This window comes from Ovis canadensis, chromosome 14 (genome assembly GCF_042477335.2).
Source record: "Ovis canadensis isolate MfBH-ARS-UI-01 breed Bighorn chromosome 14, ARS-UI_OviCan_v2, whole genome shotgun sequence".
Lineage (NCBI taxonomy): Eukaryota > Metazoa > Chordata > Mammalia > Artiodactyla > Bovidae > Ovis > Ovis canadensis.
Window position 1 is genome coordinate 56,606,595 of NC_091258.1, and position 17,015 is coordinate 56,623,609.

The following is a 17,015-nucleotide window of genomic DNA, read 5'->3' on the forward strand; positions in this document are numbered from 1 at the left end:
GATTGGGGATTCAGCCTCTTGTCTGGAACCTTCGGCGTAAATGCAGCGCGTGGGTCTAACTAAGGCTCCTGAGCGCACGCCGCGGGGACAGTGACCAGACCCGACGCCACTTTTCGAGGGCGCGGGGGGAGCGCGGGATCCCCCAGGCCCAGTCCGGGACGCTGGGGAGTTGGCTGCGCCACCGAGGGCCTTGGCGGGTAACTCAAACCGATTGGCTCGGTGATCAATCCCCAGTCCCCCAACCCGCGTTGCAGAAACTAGGCAGATCCGCTGGGGGTCGCGGATGGCGGGAAGAGAGAGGTCCACCCAAGGAGAAATCCCCAGAAAAGGTTCCATGACCGAGATTCGACAACTGCCCTTTTTAACCACCACTTCAAACTTGAGATTTCTCAACTGCAAGATGAGTCCCTATCACTTTTGAGCAGGTCGAAGGTATTGCAACAAAAGTGGTGGATAACCGCTTAGCTTGCGCAGTAGGAACGCGAATAGTTTAGGAGCGGAAGGAGCTCCTGGCGATAGGGGTTGCATCGCTCTCTCGCCCACCCCCAGCTGATCGGTGGACTCCAGCCATAGAAGCCTAGCAGACAAGGTGCAGAAACTGGGCTGCTGGAGCCGGAAACCCCCCAGCGGGTGGGGCCACGCCCCTCTTGGCAGGTGTCCTGACGTTTCTACGCCCTCCCCCAACCAAAGGACGACTTTGCGCAGTTCCTGCTGCGTTTGGCAGTCGCGGTAGGTGCCACGGGTAGAACACGATACAGTTTGCTTTCTAAACAAGCCAAAAAGGGAGATACATTAGTGGATGTCCGAGTGTTTAAAACAAATAGTAGCAAAAACTAAGAAAACGCCGAAATAAATAAAAGTTCATCATCATTGCTGGGTCCAAGACGCAGCACGAGAAAAGGCGTTTTCTGAAAGGACTGTTTTCGTACAGAGCCTGAAGAATCTTAAACATCTGGGACAGGTACTTTGGGAAACTCTGCGTCAGGTACAGAAACTTCCTTTCTCAGTGTCAGGAGTACCAAGTTAATTTCAGCATTGTGGGTCACCCAATAATTAATCATTGCACTGGAAATGTACCCCCCCACGCACACAAACCCACGCTGGGTCTTGAGAACAACCGTTTCTCTTTGACGGAACCAGGAGTGGTAGGTCACTGTTATGTTTGTTATACTATTACCACTGCTAATAATGATGAAAGTGAAAGTGGAGAGTGAAAAAGTTAGCTTAAAGCTCAACATTCAGAAAACGAAGATCATGGCATCTGGTCCCATCACTTCATGGAAAATAGATGGGGAAACAGTGGAAACAGTGTCAGACTATTTTGGGGGGCTCCAAAATCACTGCAGATGGTGACTGCAGCCATGAAATTAAAAGACGCTTACTTCTTGGAAGAAAAGTTATGACCAACCTAGATAGCATATTCAAAAGCAGAGACATTACTTTGCCAACAAAGGTCTGCCTAGTCAAGGCTATGGTTTTTCCAGTGGTCATGTGTGGATGTGAGAGTTGGACTGTGAAGAAGGCTGAGTGCCGAAGAATTGATGCTTTTGAACTGTGGTGTTGGAGAAGACTCTTGAGAGTCCCTTGGACTGCAAGGAGATCCAACCAGTCCATTCTGAAGGAGATCAGCCCTGGGATTTCTTTGGATGGAATGATGCTAAAGCTGAAACTCCATTACTTTGGCCACCTGATGCGAAGAGTTGACTCTTTGGAAAAGACTCTGATGCTGGGAGGGATTGGGGGCAGGAGGAGAAGGGGACGACAGAGGATGAGATGGCTGGATGGCATCACTGACTCGGTGGACGTGAGTCCAAGTGCACTCCAGGAGTTGGTGATGGACAGGGAGGCCTGGCGCGCTGCAATTCATCCCCATTCATGTCCGCAAAGAGTCAGACACGACTGAGCAACTGAACTGAACTGAATAATAAAGTTGTCAATAATAGAACCTCTTCGCTAGCCAGAAAGTTTACGAATATGGTTCATGACCCTTAATAAGAGAATTAAATAATCTACATTTAACAGGTGAGAAGATGGAGGCTCAGAGGAGTGAAGTGGTTCAGGAAACACTGGCCGTTAGTGGCTGAGATCACTGTTCAGGGCTGCTGGCTCCAGTCATTCTCTGCTACTCTCAGATTTTTGTCATCTCTTTCTACTACCTCGAAGCTCCAATCGCCTTTACAATTTGTCACATACGCATGTCACTTGTACTATTTTTTTTTTAATTTCCTGGCTGTACTGTGTAGCATGTGGCATCTTAGTTCCCCCACCAGGGATTGAACCTGCACCCCCTGCAGTGGAAGCATGGAATCCTAACCACTGGACCACCAAGGAAGTCCCATCACTTGTACTATTATTAACTTAAGAGTCTTCTTTAAAATTATCCACTTTAACAAACTTTATTTTAAAACACAGCTATGTCATAACAATAAGCGGAAAACCAATGTTACATTGTCCTATGGGGACATACACATTAAAGTGAATATATTGAAAACCAAAATCTGTTATTTAATCTAGCCTAACACCTTTGTCTTCTTGAACTGCTTCTTTTTTATTAAAAAGGGAGAAGAGCAAGAAGAGGTAGCCTGGTGTTAAAGACACCTCAGCCCACCCTGAGAGCTAGCTGAGACGAGGTCCTGGGCATCTTTAGAGGAAAAGAAGCACTTCTTTGTATGTTGTTGTGGTTCAGTTGCTCAGTGGTATCCGACTCTTTGCAGCCGCATGGACAGCAGCTCACTAGTCTTCCGTGTCCTTCACCATCTCCTGGAGCTTGCTCACACTCATGTCCATCAAGTCCGTGATGCCATCCAAACACTCCTTCTCTGTCATCCCCTTCTCCTCCTGCCTTCAATCTTTCCCAGCATCAGGGTCTTTTCCAATGAGTTGGCTCTTTGCATCAGGTGGCCAACGTATTGGAACTTTAGCTTCAGCATCAGTCCTTCCAATGAAAATTTAGGGTTGATTTTCTTTAGGATTGACTGGTTAGCTCTCCTTGCAGTCCAAGAGACTCGCAAGAGGACATTTCGAAAGCATCAATTTTTCGGTGGTTAGCCTTCTTTGTGGTCCATACATGACTACTGGAAAAACCATAGCTTTGATTAGACGGACCTTTGTCAACAAAGTGATGTCTCTGCTTTCTAATATGCTATCTAGGTTGGTCATAGCTTTTCTTCCAAGGAGCAAGCATCTTTTAATTTCATGGCTGCAGTCACCATCTGCAGTGATTTTGCAGCCCAAGAAAATGAAGTCTGTCAGTGTTTTGATTGTTTCTCCATCTATTTGCCATGAAGTGATGGGACTGGATGTCATGATCTTACTTTTTTGAATGTTGAGTTTTAAGCCAGCTTTTTCACTCTCCTCTTTCACTTTTATCAAGAGGCTCTTTAGTTCCTCTTTGCTTTCTGCCATAAGGGTGGTGTCATCTGCATATCTAAGATTATTGATGTTTCTCCCAGCAATCTTGATTCCAAGTTGTGCTTCATCCAGCCTGGCATTTCACCTGATGTATTCTGCATATAAGTTAAATAAACAGGGTAACAATACAGCCTTTACACACTCCCTTCCCAATTTGGAACATAGTCCGTTGTTCTATGTTTGGTTCTAACTGTTGCTTCTTGACCTGCATACAGGTTTCACAGGAGGCAGATAAGGTGGTCTGGTTTTCCCATCTCTCTAAGAATATTCCACAGTTTGTTGTGATCCACACAGTCAAAGGCTTTGGTTCAGTCAATACAGCAGTAGCTGTTTTTCTGGAATGCTCTTGCTTTTTCTATGATGCAACAATGTTGGCAATTTGATCTCTGGTTCCTCTGCCTTTTCTAAATCCAGCTTGTACATCTGAAAGTTCTCAGTACTGTTGAAGCCCGGCTTGGAGGATTTTTGAGCATGACCTTGCTAGCACGTGAAATGAGTGACATTTAGGGTAATGTGAACATTCTTTGTCATTGCCCTTCTTTGGAATTGGAATGAAAACTGACCTTTTCCGGTCCTATGGTCCCTGCTGAGTTTTCCAAATTTGCTTACATACCGACTGCAGCACTTTAGTAGCAGAATCTTTTAGGATTTGAAATAGTTCAGGTGAAATTCCATCACCTCCATCCACTACCTTTGTTCATAGTAGTGCTTCCTAAGGCCCACTTGACTTCACACTCCCAGATGTCTGGCTCCAGGTGAGTGATCACACTATCATGGTTATCCAGGTCATTAAGATATTTTTTGTATAGTTCTTCTGTGTATTGTTGCCACCTCTTCTTAATATCTTCTGCTTCTGTTAGGTCCATACCATTTCTGTCCTTTACTGTGTGTCCTGGCAGGCATCTTCTGGCCCTGGGAACCATCTGCGTGTCCCTCCTAGAGGCTGTGCATTACCAGACATCTGTAGACATTCTCATGACTCCTTGCAGGGGGCTCACAGGCCTGAGCCCTTATCTCTGATCCTGCTGCGATCAGGAAATGAGAGCCGCTGCTGCTAACCCAGCAGGACGGTAACTTCTGACCCCCTATTTGTCAACCCTGCTGGTGTTGTGTGTCACAGGAACCACCAATGAGCCTCTGTGCTCCTAATAAAAGAGCCGGGCTGGGAACTTCTGAGACAGGCAATGATTAAAATCTCAACTATTTTGTCAAGTCCCTGCTTTACCTTCTGGCTGGGGCCAGCAGCTGACTCTCCAGGGATTCAGTTTCTCCAAATAAAATGTAAGTCTCACCTCCTAAGACTTGTTTGTTGAAAAAGGAGCACTGGTTTCTCTGGGAGCAGCCTGATGTACATCCTCTCTTGGAGAATCAGATGAAATTTGCTAACTAGAAGCCAAAATCACAATGTAACCCTTAAATGAATGAAGTTATAGAACGAATTATAGATCCAGGGACTATCCTGGCTGTCCAGTAGTTAAGTCCCTGCTCTTTCAATTCAAGGGGCTTGGGTTTGATCCCTGATTGGGAAGCTAAGATTCCACATGCCCTGCAGCATGCCCAGGAAAAAAAACTTATAGATCAAGTTTGCATTTTTCAAGAAAAAAATCTTAGAAATTGAAGCCACATGGTGCCATGGAGCACTGACTTGAGAAAACCACACCAGGCTCTGTAGGCTTTGCCACTACATCACCTTGACCAGACCCTTTTACCCCTCGTGGCCTCAGTTTCCGCAGCTCTGAAATATAGCCAAGTGCGTACAGTTGTTTATTGCATACTTTATGGCAGGAGCTGTGCTATGCACTTTGCATGCATGATCTCAGTTGGTCAACAACCCTATGAAGTGGGTAGTTTATCATTCCCATTTTACAGATGAATAAGTTGAGGCTCAGATGTTACTGGTCTGGTAAGTTAGATTGCCTGATGTTACAGCACACTTTATGGTACACTATACTGTTACATGTGATTTAAAAGGAAAGATATTTTGGGATCTTGGGAAGAAGTGATTAGGAAATAAACATAAATAAGAGACAGAATAGCTCCCAAAAATATTAGTATTAGTATTAGTAAAAAGGTGAAACAACCAGAATCTTGTACACTGCTTGTGGAAGTGTAGATTGGTACTGCTACTTTGGAAAACTGGCATTTTCTACTAAAGAGGGGTATATGCATAACTTGTGATCCAGCAATTCCAAATCTAGGTAGATACCCAATAGAAATACACACATCTATTCTCCATATGTACCAGAATGTTCATAGCTGCACTTTTCAAAGTGAAAGTGTTAGCTGGTCAGTCATGTCCAGTTCTTTGTGACCCCATCCACTGTAGCCCACCAGCTCCTCTGTCCATGGAGTTCTCCAGACAAGAATACTGGATTGGGTAGCCATTCCCTTCTCCAGATGATTTTCCCAACCAAGGAATCGAACCCAGGTCTCCTGCATTGCAGGCGGATTCTTTACCATCTGAGCCACCAGGAAAGCACTTTTCACAATAACCCTTTATTTGGGACTTCCCTGGAAGTCTAGTGGTTAGGATGTTTCGCTTCCACTGTTGGGGGCATAGGTTCAGCCTGTGGTTGAAACTGGGATCCTGCATGCCCTGTGGTGAGGCCAATTTTTTTTTTTAAAAAGCACCTAACTGGAAACTTCTCAAAATGCCCATCAACTGTAGAATGGATAAGAAATTGTGGTGTACTCACATAAGGAAAACTAACTTATTACTATTATTAATATAAGCAACAAATATGTTGTGAGCAAAATGCTTGACTTACCAAAATGTGTTTGAGCCAAAGAAGCCACACAATGCTATATAACTCCATTTTATGTAAAATGGGAAACAGACGAAATTAATCTATTCTGAGGTTATTGCTTCTGGGATTGGGGGAATTTTCTATTTCTTGATCTGCTTGTTATTACACAGGTGTGTTCACTGCATGAAAATGCACAGAGCTATGTGCTTATGATTTCTGCACTTTTCTGTATATATGTCCATAGCTCAATAAGAAATCTCAATGGAAATAAATTGTTGCTGTTCATTCGCTAAGTCGTGTCTGACTCTTTGTGACCCCATGGACTGCAGCATACCAGGCTTTCCTGTCCTTCACCATCACTTAGAGTTTGCTCAAACTCATGTCCACTGAATCAGTGATGCCATCCAAACATATCACTCTCTCTGGTCCCCTCTTTCCCCTGCCCCCAATCTTTCCCACCATCAGAGTCTTTTACAATGAGTCAGTTCTTTACATCAGGTGGCCAAAGTATTGGAACTTCAGCTTCAGCATCAGTCCTTCCAGTGAATATTCAGGGTTGATTTCCTCTAGGATTGACTGGTTTGATCTCCTTGCTGTCCAGGGGATTCTCAAGAGACTTCTCCAGCAGCACAGTTCGAAAGCATCAGTTCGTCGGTGCTCAGCCTTCTTTATGGTCCATCTCTCACATCCATACATGAGTACTGGGAAAACCATAGCTTTGACTAGATGGATCTTTGTCAGCAAAGTGATGTCTAGGTTTGTCATAGCTTTTCGACCAAGGAGCAAGTGTCTTTTATTTTCGTGGCTGCAGTCACCATCTGCAGTGATTTTGGAGCCCAGGAAAATGAAGTCTGTCAGTGTTTCGACTGTTTCCCCATCTATCTGTTGTGAAGTGATGGGACTGGATGCCATGATCTTACTTTTTTGAATGTTGAGTTTTAAGCCAGCTTTTTCACTCTCCTCTTTCACACTCATCAAGAGGCTCTTTAGTTCCTCTTCTTTTTCTGCCATTAAAGTAGTAATATCTACATATCTGAGGTTGTTGATTCCAGTCAATCTCGATTTCAACTTGTGGTTCATCCCACCTGGCATTTCGCATGATATATTCTGCATAGAAGTTAAATAAGCAGAGTGACAATATACAGCCTTGATGTACTCATTTTCCAATTTGGAACCAGTCCATTGTTCCATGTCCAGTTCTAAAGGTTGCTTCTTAACCTGCATACAGATTTCTCAGGAGGCAGGGAAGGTGGTTTGGTATTCCCATCTCTTTAAGAATATTCCACAGTGTGTTGTGATCTACACAGTCAAAGGCTTTAGCATAGTCAATGAAGCAGAAGTAGTTGTTTTTCTGGAATCCCCTTGCTTTCTCTATGATCCAGTGGATGTTGGGAATTTGATTTCTGGTTCCTCTGCCTTTTCTAAATCCGGTTTATACATCTGGAATTTCTTGATTCAAGTACTGTTGAAGCCTAACTTGAAGGATTTTGAGCCCTGCCTTGCTAGCATGTGAAATGAGCTCAACCGTATGGTAATTTGAACATTCTTTGGCATTGTCTTTCTTTGGGATTAGAATGAGAACTGACCTTTTCTGGTCCTGTGGCCACTGTTGAGTTTTCCAAATTTCCTGGCTTATCGAGTGCAGCACTTTAACAGCATCATCTTTTAGGATTTGAAATAGCTCAGATGAAATTCCATCTTCCTCTATCTTTATTAGTAGCGATGCTTCCTAAGGCCCACATGACTTCACACTCCAGGATGTCTGGTTCTAGGCGAGAAACCACACCATCATAGATATCCAGGTCATTAAGACCTTTTTTGTATAGTTTTCTGTGTAATCTTGCCACCTTATCTTAATCTCCTCTGCTTCTGTTAGGTCCTCACCATTTCTGTCCTTTATTGTGCCCATCTTTGTATGAAATGTTCCCTTGGTATCTCTCATTTTCTTAAAGAGATCTCTAGTCTTTCCCATTCTGTTGTTTTCCTCTGTGTCTTTGCACTGTTCTCTTAAGAAGGCCTTCTTCTCTCTCCTTGCTCTTCTCAGAAACTCTGTATTTGTGAGTAACATTGATTCCCAGGCATTTAGAGCAGAGTTCATCGTATGTCTTGAGTTCCGTCCCACCACCAGCACTGATGTGTGGACCATGAGAAAGAAATTATTCTCTACCCAGCTGATTCACCCATCTTCCTACCTGTAGTTTTCTGATAAGATTCTGAGATTTGTAGTTTCCTGCCTGTTTGAATAAGAAAGGAAGAGTAAGTGGTGTTTTACCTTTTTGGGGCTTCCCTGATAGCTCAGTTGGTAAAGACTGAGGTCTCCGCCTGCAATGTAGGAGACCTCAGTTCAATTAATGGGTTGGAAAGATCCTCTGGAGAAGGGAAAGGCTACCCATTCCAGTATTCTGGCCTGGAGAATTTCATGGGCTATACAGTTGCAAAGAATCGGACTCACCTGAGCAACTTACATTTTCTTTATCAGTTGCTTCAGCTTTGCAGATAAACAGGCTGTTCATGGGACTTCCTTTGTGATCCAGTAGTTAAGACTCTGCGCTTCCAGTGTAAGGAGTGAAGGTTTGATTTTTGGTTGTGGAACTAAGATCCCACGTGCCTTGTTGTCAAAAAATAAATCAATGAAATAAAAAACAACAACAAAAAAATAAAAAGCTGTGCTCTTTAGGGATTTCTGCTGCCAAGATTCAGGAATATTGGGTAGTAAGTGATCAGAGTTGCAGGTGAATCATTTCTGAAGATCCGGAGTCAGAAAGGTTGGTTTACTAAATGCTTGTGATCGTCAGAAATCCAATAAAGTAAACTCTCAACAATAAATTTATTGGGTTTTCTCACCTTTCAGAAGCTATAAGCTGTAAGAAAATTAGCTAGGGTAATTTATTTTTTATTTTTTTTTTTAAATTTTTAGTTTTTTATTTTTTAAATTTTAAAATCTTTAATTCTTACATGCATTCCCAAACATGAACCCCCCTCCCACCTCCCTCCCCAGAACATCTTTCTGGGTCATCCCCATGCACCAGCCCCAAGCATGCTGCATCCTGCGTCAGACATAGACTGGCGATTCAATTCACATGATAGTATACATGTTAGAATGTCATTCTCCCAAATCATCCCACCCTCTCCCTCTCCCTCTGAGTCCAAAAGTCCGTTATACACATCTGTGTCTCTTTCCCTGTCTTGCATACAGGGTCGTCATTGCCATCTTCCTAAATTCCATATATATGTGTTAGTATACTGTATTGGTGTTTTTCTTTCTGGCTTACTTCACTCTGTATAATCGGCTCCAGTTTCATCCATCTCATCGAAAATTAGCTAGGGTAATTTAGAAATAAAATCTTGGACCTTCATGGTTTTTCTGGGTATATAACCTAGGTATATAGGTATATAACCCTAACCTTCTTTACTTTCAAAAGCTCCTTATTCACAACAGTGATGATCAAAGGATGGTGCTGGGGCCCTGCAGGGCTTCAATAAACAAAGATACTTTCTCTTTAGTACATTAAATTTATCAAGGCAGGAAAGGAGCTAATCCATACAAAAACCTTAAAAATGAAAACCAAGTTACTGACATAGAAGGAAAGACTATCATGGATGCAGTTAAAAACAAAAATTCAAATGCTGCAATATTGTATACATGTATCCCCCTGCTCTGATTTCCTTTGATCAGTGGCAACCACTGTTACCAGATTCTTTGGGGAGTTTACTGGGGATATAGCATATTTTTGAATGTACCGTGTCCCTACATTGTGGCTGCAATAGTCACAGTAAATTTGGCTTTTTATGCTTTCTCTTAATATAAATGGCAGTACTCTGCCTCACTCTCTGTTTTCCTCATTTAACAGCATCCACTGGGGATCCTCACCATCAGCATTTTTATTGTTTTAATTTTATTGATTTATTTATGTTTATTTTCGGTTGTGCTGGGTCTTTGTACTATGTGCCAGCTTACTCTAGTTTCGGTGTGCCAGCTTCTCGTTGCAGTGGCTTCTCTTGTGGCAGAGCACAGGCTCTAGGGCACTCAGCTCGCGGGCCAAAGGACACTGTCTCAGTTGTTGCCATGCATGGGCTTAGTTGCTCTGTGGCATATGGGATCTTTCCAGACTAGGGATTGAGCTCATGTCCCCTGCACTGGCCTGCGGATTCTCAACCCCTGGACCACCAGGGAAGTCCCATATCACCATTTTTAAATGCTTTATAGTATTTTATCATAAAGTTTGTTCCCAGTCCCTGTTGTTAACAAATTGCCACAAGTCTTCATGGCTCCAAACAAGAACAATCATTGTATTATTAACTCTCTTGGTTTCAGAAGGGACTGAACTCAGCTAAGAGATTCTTGCTTGTGATCTCTCTAGTCAGAAGGCCACTGGAACTGGAGTCATTTTGAATCTTCCTTGCTCACCCGTCTGGTGACTGATGCTGACTATTAATCCCAGCTGGGTCATTGTCTGGACTATCAACCTAGCCTCTCCTCATGGCCTGGCTTCCTCACAGAATGGAGATTAAGATTCCAGGGCCAGCAGCCCAAGAAAATCGAAGCTATCAGTTTCTTAAAGCTTGGATGTGGTACATGTTATATTGTCACTTTTACTGTATTCTTTTGGTCATAGGCGTGGAGCCTAGATTCAAGGGAGGGCACATGGATGCCACTTTTTGATGGGAAACTTGTCCAAAACTTCAAAACTATGGTTTTTTTAAAAAATTGAGTTAATTTACAATGTTGTGTTAGTTTCAGGTATACAGCAAAGTCTATCAATTATACATAGAAGCTGTGCTTTTTTTGTTGGCTGGTTTTTGGCTATTCTGTGAAGCATGTAGGATCTTAGTTCCTTGACCAGAGATCATACCTGTGTCCCATGCAGTGGAAGCATGGAGTCTTAACCATTGGACCACTAGGGAAACCCCTAGAAGATGTTTTTAAAATAACTTTAAAAAAAAGTCATGAACCATGACTTATTTAATTATTCATTCTTCAAAATTATTTATTGAGTGCTTACTATATTCAAAGCACTGTTTTAACCTCTGAGGATACAGCACAGAAAGAAAGAAAGAAAAACTGGCTTGAGGACTTCCCTGGTGGTCCAGTAGTTAAGAATCTACCTTCCAATTCACAGGATGTGGGTTTGATACCTAGTTGGGGACCTAAGATCCCACATACCTCAAGGCAGCTAAGCCCATGAGCTGTAACAAAGAAGGCCATGCACTGCAATGAAGACCCAGTGCAGCCAATATTACAACAAACAAACCCCAAACTGCCTCAGATCTATCTCTCCTTGGAGCTTATATTTCAAAGGGAGCTTCCAGTTCAATGGGGAAGAGGAAGACATTAGACATAATACTGAGTCAGTAACCTTTGAGCAGAGACCTGAAGCAGGTGAGGTTGTGAATCATGCCTGTGGTACTCTAAGCACAGGGAACAGTGACGACAGAGGCCTCGAGGCCAGAGAGTGTCTTGAGGGCTCAAGAAACAGTCCCAGCTCCAGAGATTCTGATTCAGGAGGCCCCGGGGCATGGGTAGAAAGGCTAGTTCAACAACATCCTACAGACTCTCAGTCATGCAGACTTCTGACCCTCACTTAGAAAATCTGGGCTTCTTTTCTTTGTTCTGTAAGAAGGAGTTTTGGGGTGAGCTAACGGCACCCCATTGGACAGATGTTTGTTTCTTTAGTTTCAGTAAGGGAGCCCTCAGTATCCCTCACCCCACATCACAGCCCTTTGCTTGTCTGCTTGCCTTTTCTTTTTCCTGTCTCTTTTTCTTCAATCTTTTTTCAATTTTCTTTTTCTCTCTTTACTGCTCTTTCCCTCTTTTTCTCCCCTCCCTACTGTCATGATCTGTGCACAGATTGGGAAAGAATTATCAGACACAAGGCAGAAGGAGGGGAGAATAGAGTTTATTAGAGGGGGAGATGCATTAAGAATCTGCCTGCAATGCAGGAGACCCCGGTTCGAATCCTGGGTTGGGAAGATCTGTTGTTGGGAAGATCTGTTGGAGAAGGGATAGGCTACCCACTCCAGTATTCTTGGGCTTCCCCTGTGGCTCAAGTGGTAAAGAATCTGCCTGCATTGTGGGAGACCTGGGTTTGATCCCTGGGTTGGAAAGATCCCCTGGAGAAGGGAAAGGCTACCCACTCCAGTATTCTGGCCCAGAGAACTCCATGGACTATACTCTTTGGGTCACAAACAGTTGGACACGACTGAGCCACTTTCATTTTTCATGGAGATTCCTTGAAAAAAGAAAAAAAGGAATAAAACTACAATGTGATCTGGCAATGCCACTACTGGGCATATACCCTGAGAAAACCACAATTCAAAGAGACACATGTACCCCAAGGTTCATCGCAGCACTCCTGACAACAGCCAGGACACGGAAGCAACCTAGAAGTCCATCAACAGATGAATGGATGGAGACGATGTGGTGCATATATACAGAGGAATATTAGTCAGTCATAAAAAGGAACACATTTGAGACAGTTGTGCAAAGTGGATGAACCCAGAGGCTGTTATACAGAGTGAAGTCAGAAAGAGAAGAACAAATATATATATTAATGAATATTTACAGAATCTAGAAAAATAGTACTGATGAACCTATCTGCAGGGAAGGAATGAAGACGTAGAGAATGAACTTGTGGATACACTGGAGGAAGGAGAGGGCAGGACGAATTGAGAAAATAGCATTGACATAGATACACTATCATGCGTAAAAATGATAACTAGTGATAAAATGATAAAAATGATAGCTACTATACAATACAAGGAATCCTGCCTGGCACCTCATGACAACCTAGAAGGGTGGGATGGCAAGGGGAAAGAGGCTCGAAAGGGAGGTGATTATACATATAATTATGACTGATTCCAGTGGTTCTTCAGCAGAAACCAACACAATATTGTAAAGCAATTATTTTTCAATTAAAAGAAAGAGTGGTCGATGCTATTGAAACAGCAGACGGCTGGAGAGACAAGGTTTGGCGGAATAGTAGCCCATTTTTACAGCATCAAGACAAAGAAAACTCCCATTTGGAGGGTGGCATTAGGTGACTTGATAGAGTGGTATAGAGTGGGTATTTTTATCTAATGTGAGGTCAGGGAGTAGGCTGGTTTAGAACAGAGAGACTCATGGCAACGGTTGCTATGAGGCTCAGTTCGGGGAGATGAGCTTGGAGCAGGGCTCCGCATCTGTGGCCTTGGTATAGGGCTCCACACCTACACCCCCACCTTCTTTCTCCTTTTCTTTTGATCTCTTTTTCTGTTATTTTTCTCTTTGACCAAGTGTTGCCCCCAAACTCCCTTCCCCGTGGGCATCAGGGTACCCCCTGCCCGTGAATCCTTTCACAGGTCTGGAAGGGGACTACACTTACTAACCCTAAGGGTGTCATACGGAAAGAGGAGCCTGGCAGACTATAGTCCATGGGGTGGCAAAGGGTGGAACACGACTAAGCGGCTGGAATAAGGGCGCTATATTCAGATAGCGCGCGCATGTGTGGGGTAGAGGCAAATTCCCCGCACATGACAGCGGTAGCACTGCGGGGAGCAGAATCTGCCAGCAGGTGAAGTTGGGGAAGGGTCTGGACCGGTTTCGGGAGGGGTGTGGGGCTACGCAGATTTCATGGAGAACCAGCAGTCGGACAGCGGGGTGCGTTCCACTCTCTCCCAGGCGCCTCCTCCAGACCGGCGCCTGGTGCAGTTACGATGGGACGTCGTGGCAGCCAAAGCCTCCGCGGCAACTCCTGCGGGGGTCTGCCTCCAACAAAACGGGTTTGAGAACCACCAGACGCAGATCCCAAGAAAGAAGATTGCCTGGCGGGGTCAGCACTTTTCACAACTCACGCTTAGAACTCGTAGCGGTTCGCGGAGAAAAAAGTGCGGAACATGTTTGGCCTCTTGAGGCCGCCGTAGCGAGGGGGCGGGGTCCTGAAGGGAGCAGTATGGCGGCGCTGGACAGTGACAGCGACGAGGATTTGGTCAGCTATGGGACTGGCCTGGAGCCGCTGGAAGAAGGTGCGGGCTACATTCGTCGCCAGGGCCTCTGGCAAACAGGCTGGGGGTCCAGGGTTCGGGGCCAAAACACTCAACCCTGTGCCAGACCTTTTCTGGCACTGGGGGAAAGGCTTGCGTGCTACGGGCTCTGGGAGCAGCGACCAGAAAGGCGTGCACTGTGCTTTCGGGGTGCTTATATTTCGGAGGGACGGATTAAAGGCCCGGAGGGATGGGAAATAGAAAGATGACAATAGGTTCGTGTGAGAGCCGAGTTAGGGGAGCAGCGGTGGTCAGGCAATCATCTGTGTCGTCCTTTCCTACGACAGGACGTTTGAGTTCAGATCTGAAACAGAGAAAGGAAGCAACGGTACGAAGATTTAGGTGAAGAGCATTTTAGGCAAGGCGAACAGTAAGTGCAAAGGCTCTGAAGTCGGAGCCAGTTTGGCAAATTGAGGAACAGGCCGGACTGTTGTGGGTGGAGCATACAGCACCTGGGCGAGGCTGGCAGAAGATGATCTCAGAGGAGGTGGGGGTTGAACCTTACTTGGTGTGGTCAGGGAGTTTGAATTTTAATACCAAGTGTAGAAGAGTCATGGGGGAGGGGTCACACAAAGGAGAGATGTATGTTTTTAGGTTTATTCTATCCTTGATTTTGTGAGTAGGCCGGTTGAGGGTGGGCAGGAGTGAAGCAGGGAGATAAGCAAAATTAGGGCGATGATGGTGGCGGCGGTAAGTGGTGGTGAGTTGAGAGTACTTTGAAAGCAGAGCTGACCGCGAACTTGCTGGTGGAATGTAGGGGTGAGAGCAAGATGAAGCAAGATTCTCTTCCATGTTTCTGGTCTGATCCACTTCATGACTTGATTTGTTCAGTAAAGTTTGTATTGACTAGCCAGTAAGGACTGATGGCAGTGCTAGCCCCATGGAGGAAGACAAAGGAAATATCGTGGGCGAGGAGTTATTTGCAGACTCCTTTTTTCCCCACCCCGACCTCATCCTATCAGCTTGTTTGTACTTCTGGGACATAGCCACTGATGACCCTCTTATTCCCTACAAACAGTTCAAATCATTATAAACTTGTGCCAGATGCTGGCCCTGTATCTATTCTCTGAGTACAAAAGACAAAGAAATGCTAGTCTCCTGAAAGCTTCTTATGTATTTAAAGACACCCCTTGCATTTCCTCTAAGACATCTCTGTACCACACTCAGTTCTCTAATAAATTCAGTTTTAAAAGTCCCCTCAACCCTAATTTGTCAAAGCTTTTATCCAAGTATGGGACCAGAGTGTGGGTAAAGTGGGGCCATCACTAGGTGCGTCCTTTATTTTAGGCTGTATTTCTTTAATACAATCTAAGATTGCATGGGGTCTCCACAGTGGCTCAGTGGTAAAGAATCTGTCAGCAGTTCAGGAGCGGCAGAAGATGTGGGTTCGATCCCTGGGTGGAGAAGATCCCCTGAAGAACGGAATGGCTACCCCCTCCAGTATTCTTGCCTGGAGAATCCCGTGGACAGAGGAACCTGGTGGGCTACAGTCCATAGGGTCACCAAGAATCGGACACGACTGAAGTGACTTAGCATGAACACACACGCACGCAAGATCACTGTAGCTGTATCGGCAAACACATCATCCCATGATTCCAAGGAATTTATTGACAAAGATACTTGATTCAAGGAGTTTCAAATCTAGTTGAAAACAAAAGTATGTGATTCACAAGTGCAAAAGTATGTCAAGTAGAGGAGAAATAACCTACACAAGTTAACGGAAACCTGAGAAGGCACGATAGGACCCCCTGAAAACTGGTTGGAATTTAGGTATGCAGAATGAGGAAGGGTTAAACACGCATGGGTGGAGGTTATTATAGCCTGTCAGGAAGGAGTTTGGGTCATTTCTATATTTTTGCTCCACGGTTGTTTCCTTGTGAAGTGACATATTGTAAGTCATCAACTATTAGATCTATATTTTTCTAATTCTTCCTGTTTTGATGGTGTACAAAATCTGGAATGAAGCCTAATGGTCTAGGCAGTCTTTTGAAGTAGAGTGAACTTTTTTTTCCTAGCCTAAAATGATCTTTTAACTTCTCATCACTAGAAGTTTTTGAGGACTGATTCATTGTTACCTAAGCACTTTGAAGTTAAAACACACTCTGACTACATTTTACAATATAACATACTAGACCAATAACCACTTTTACCTCCTGCTTTGAAACTTTAGTGACAGGTTAGGCAAACATTGGTAGAGGAGAGACTCTATTAAAGTTGTTGGCCCTGACAGAAAGTTTTATTGGTTAAGAGACAGTGAAGGGATTCCCTGATGGTCCAGTGATTAAAATATTTCGCCTTCCAATGCAGGGGGTGTGGGTTTGATCCCTGGTCAGAGAGCTAAGACCCCACATGACTTGGGGCCAAAAAACCAAGACATAAAACAAGCAATATTGTAACAAATTCAATAAAGACTTAAAACATGATCCACATTAAAAAAAAGACAGTGGAGCTTAGCTCAGTGCTCTGTGATGACGTAGAGAGTTGGGATGGGGGCTTGGGAGGGAGATACACACACACACACACACACACACACACACACACACACACACACATATAGCCGATTCACATTGTTGTGCAACAGAAACTAACACAACATTGTAAAGCAGTTCTATTCCAATTGAAAAAACAAACAGAACCTTCAAAAAAAAAAGAGAAGAGACAATGACTGATCTGTATACACAGACTCTTAGACACATAGCTGCTCTGGCCTGGAAGAAAGGGGCCTTGGGGCTTATCTTATCTTCCCTTAGATACATTCACTTGGCTGTAGAAACCTTCTCATCTCCAGCTCATCCTGCACTCAGATTAATAGGACCATTTTCTTCTTCCTCCTGCTGT

The 17,015-nt window shown here is 44.2% G+C and overlaps 1 protein-coding gene across 2 annotated transcripts in view; it reads left to right on the forward strand.

Annotated features, from left to right (window-relative positions):
• The first annotated feature begins 14,050 nt into the window (after positions 1-14,050).
• GPATCH1 (G-patch domain containing 1) overlaps positions 14,051-17,015 on the forward strand; it is a 54,879-nt gene continuing 51,914 nt past the window's right edge. For both annotated transcript variants that reach the window (XR_011248679.1, XM_069550312.1), the window contains exon 1: positions 14,051-14,159. Coding sequence is in view for 1 of the 2 variants with exons in the window: in XM_069550312.1 (XP_069406413.1) it covers positions 14,087-14,159 (73 nt within the window). In the remaining variant the exon portion in view is untranslated. The remainder of the gene's footprint in view (positions 14,160-17,015) is intronic.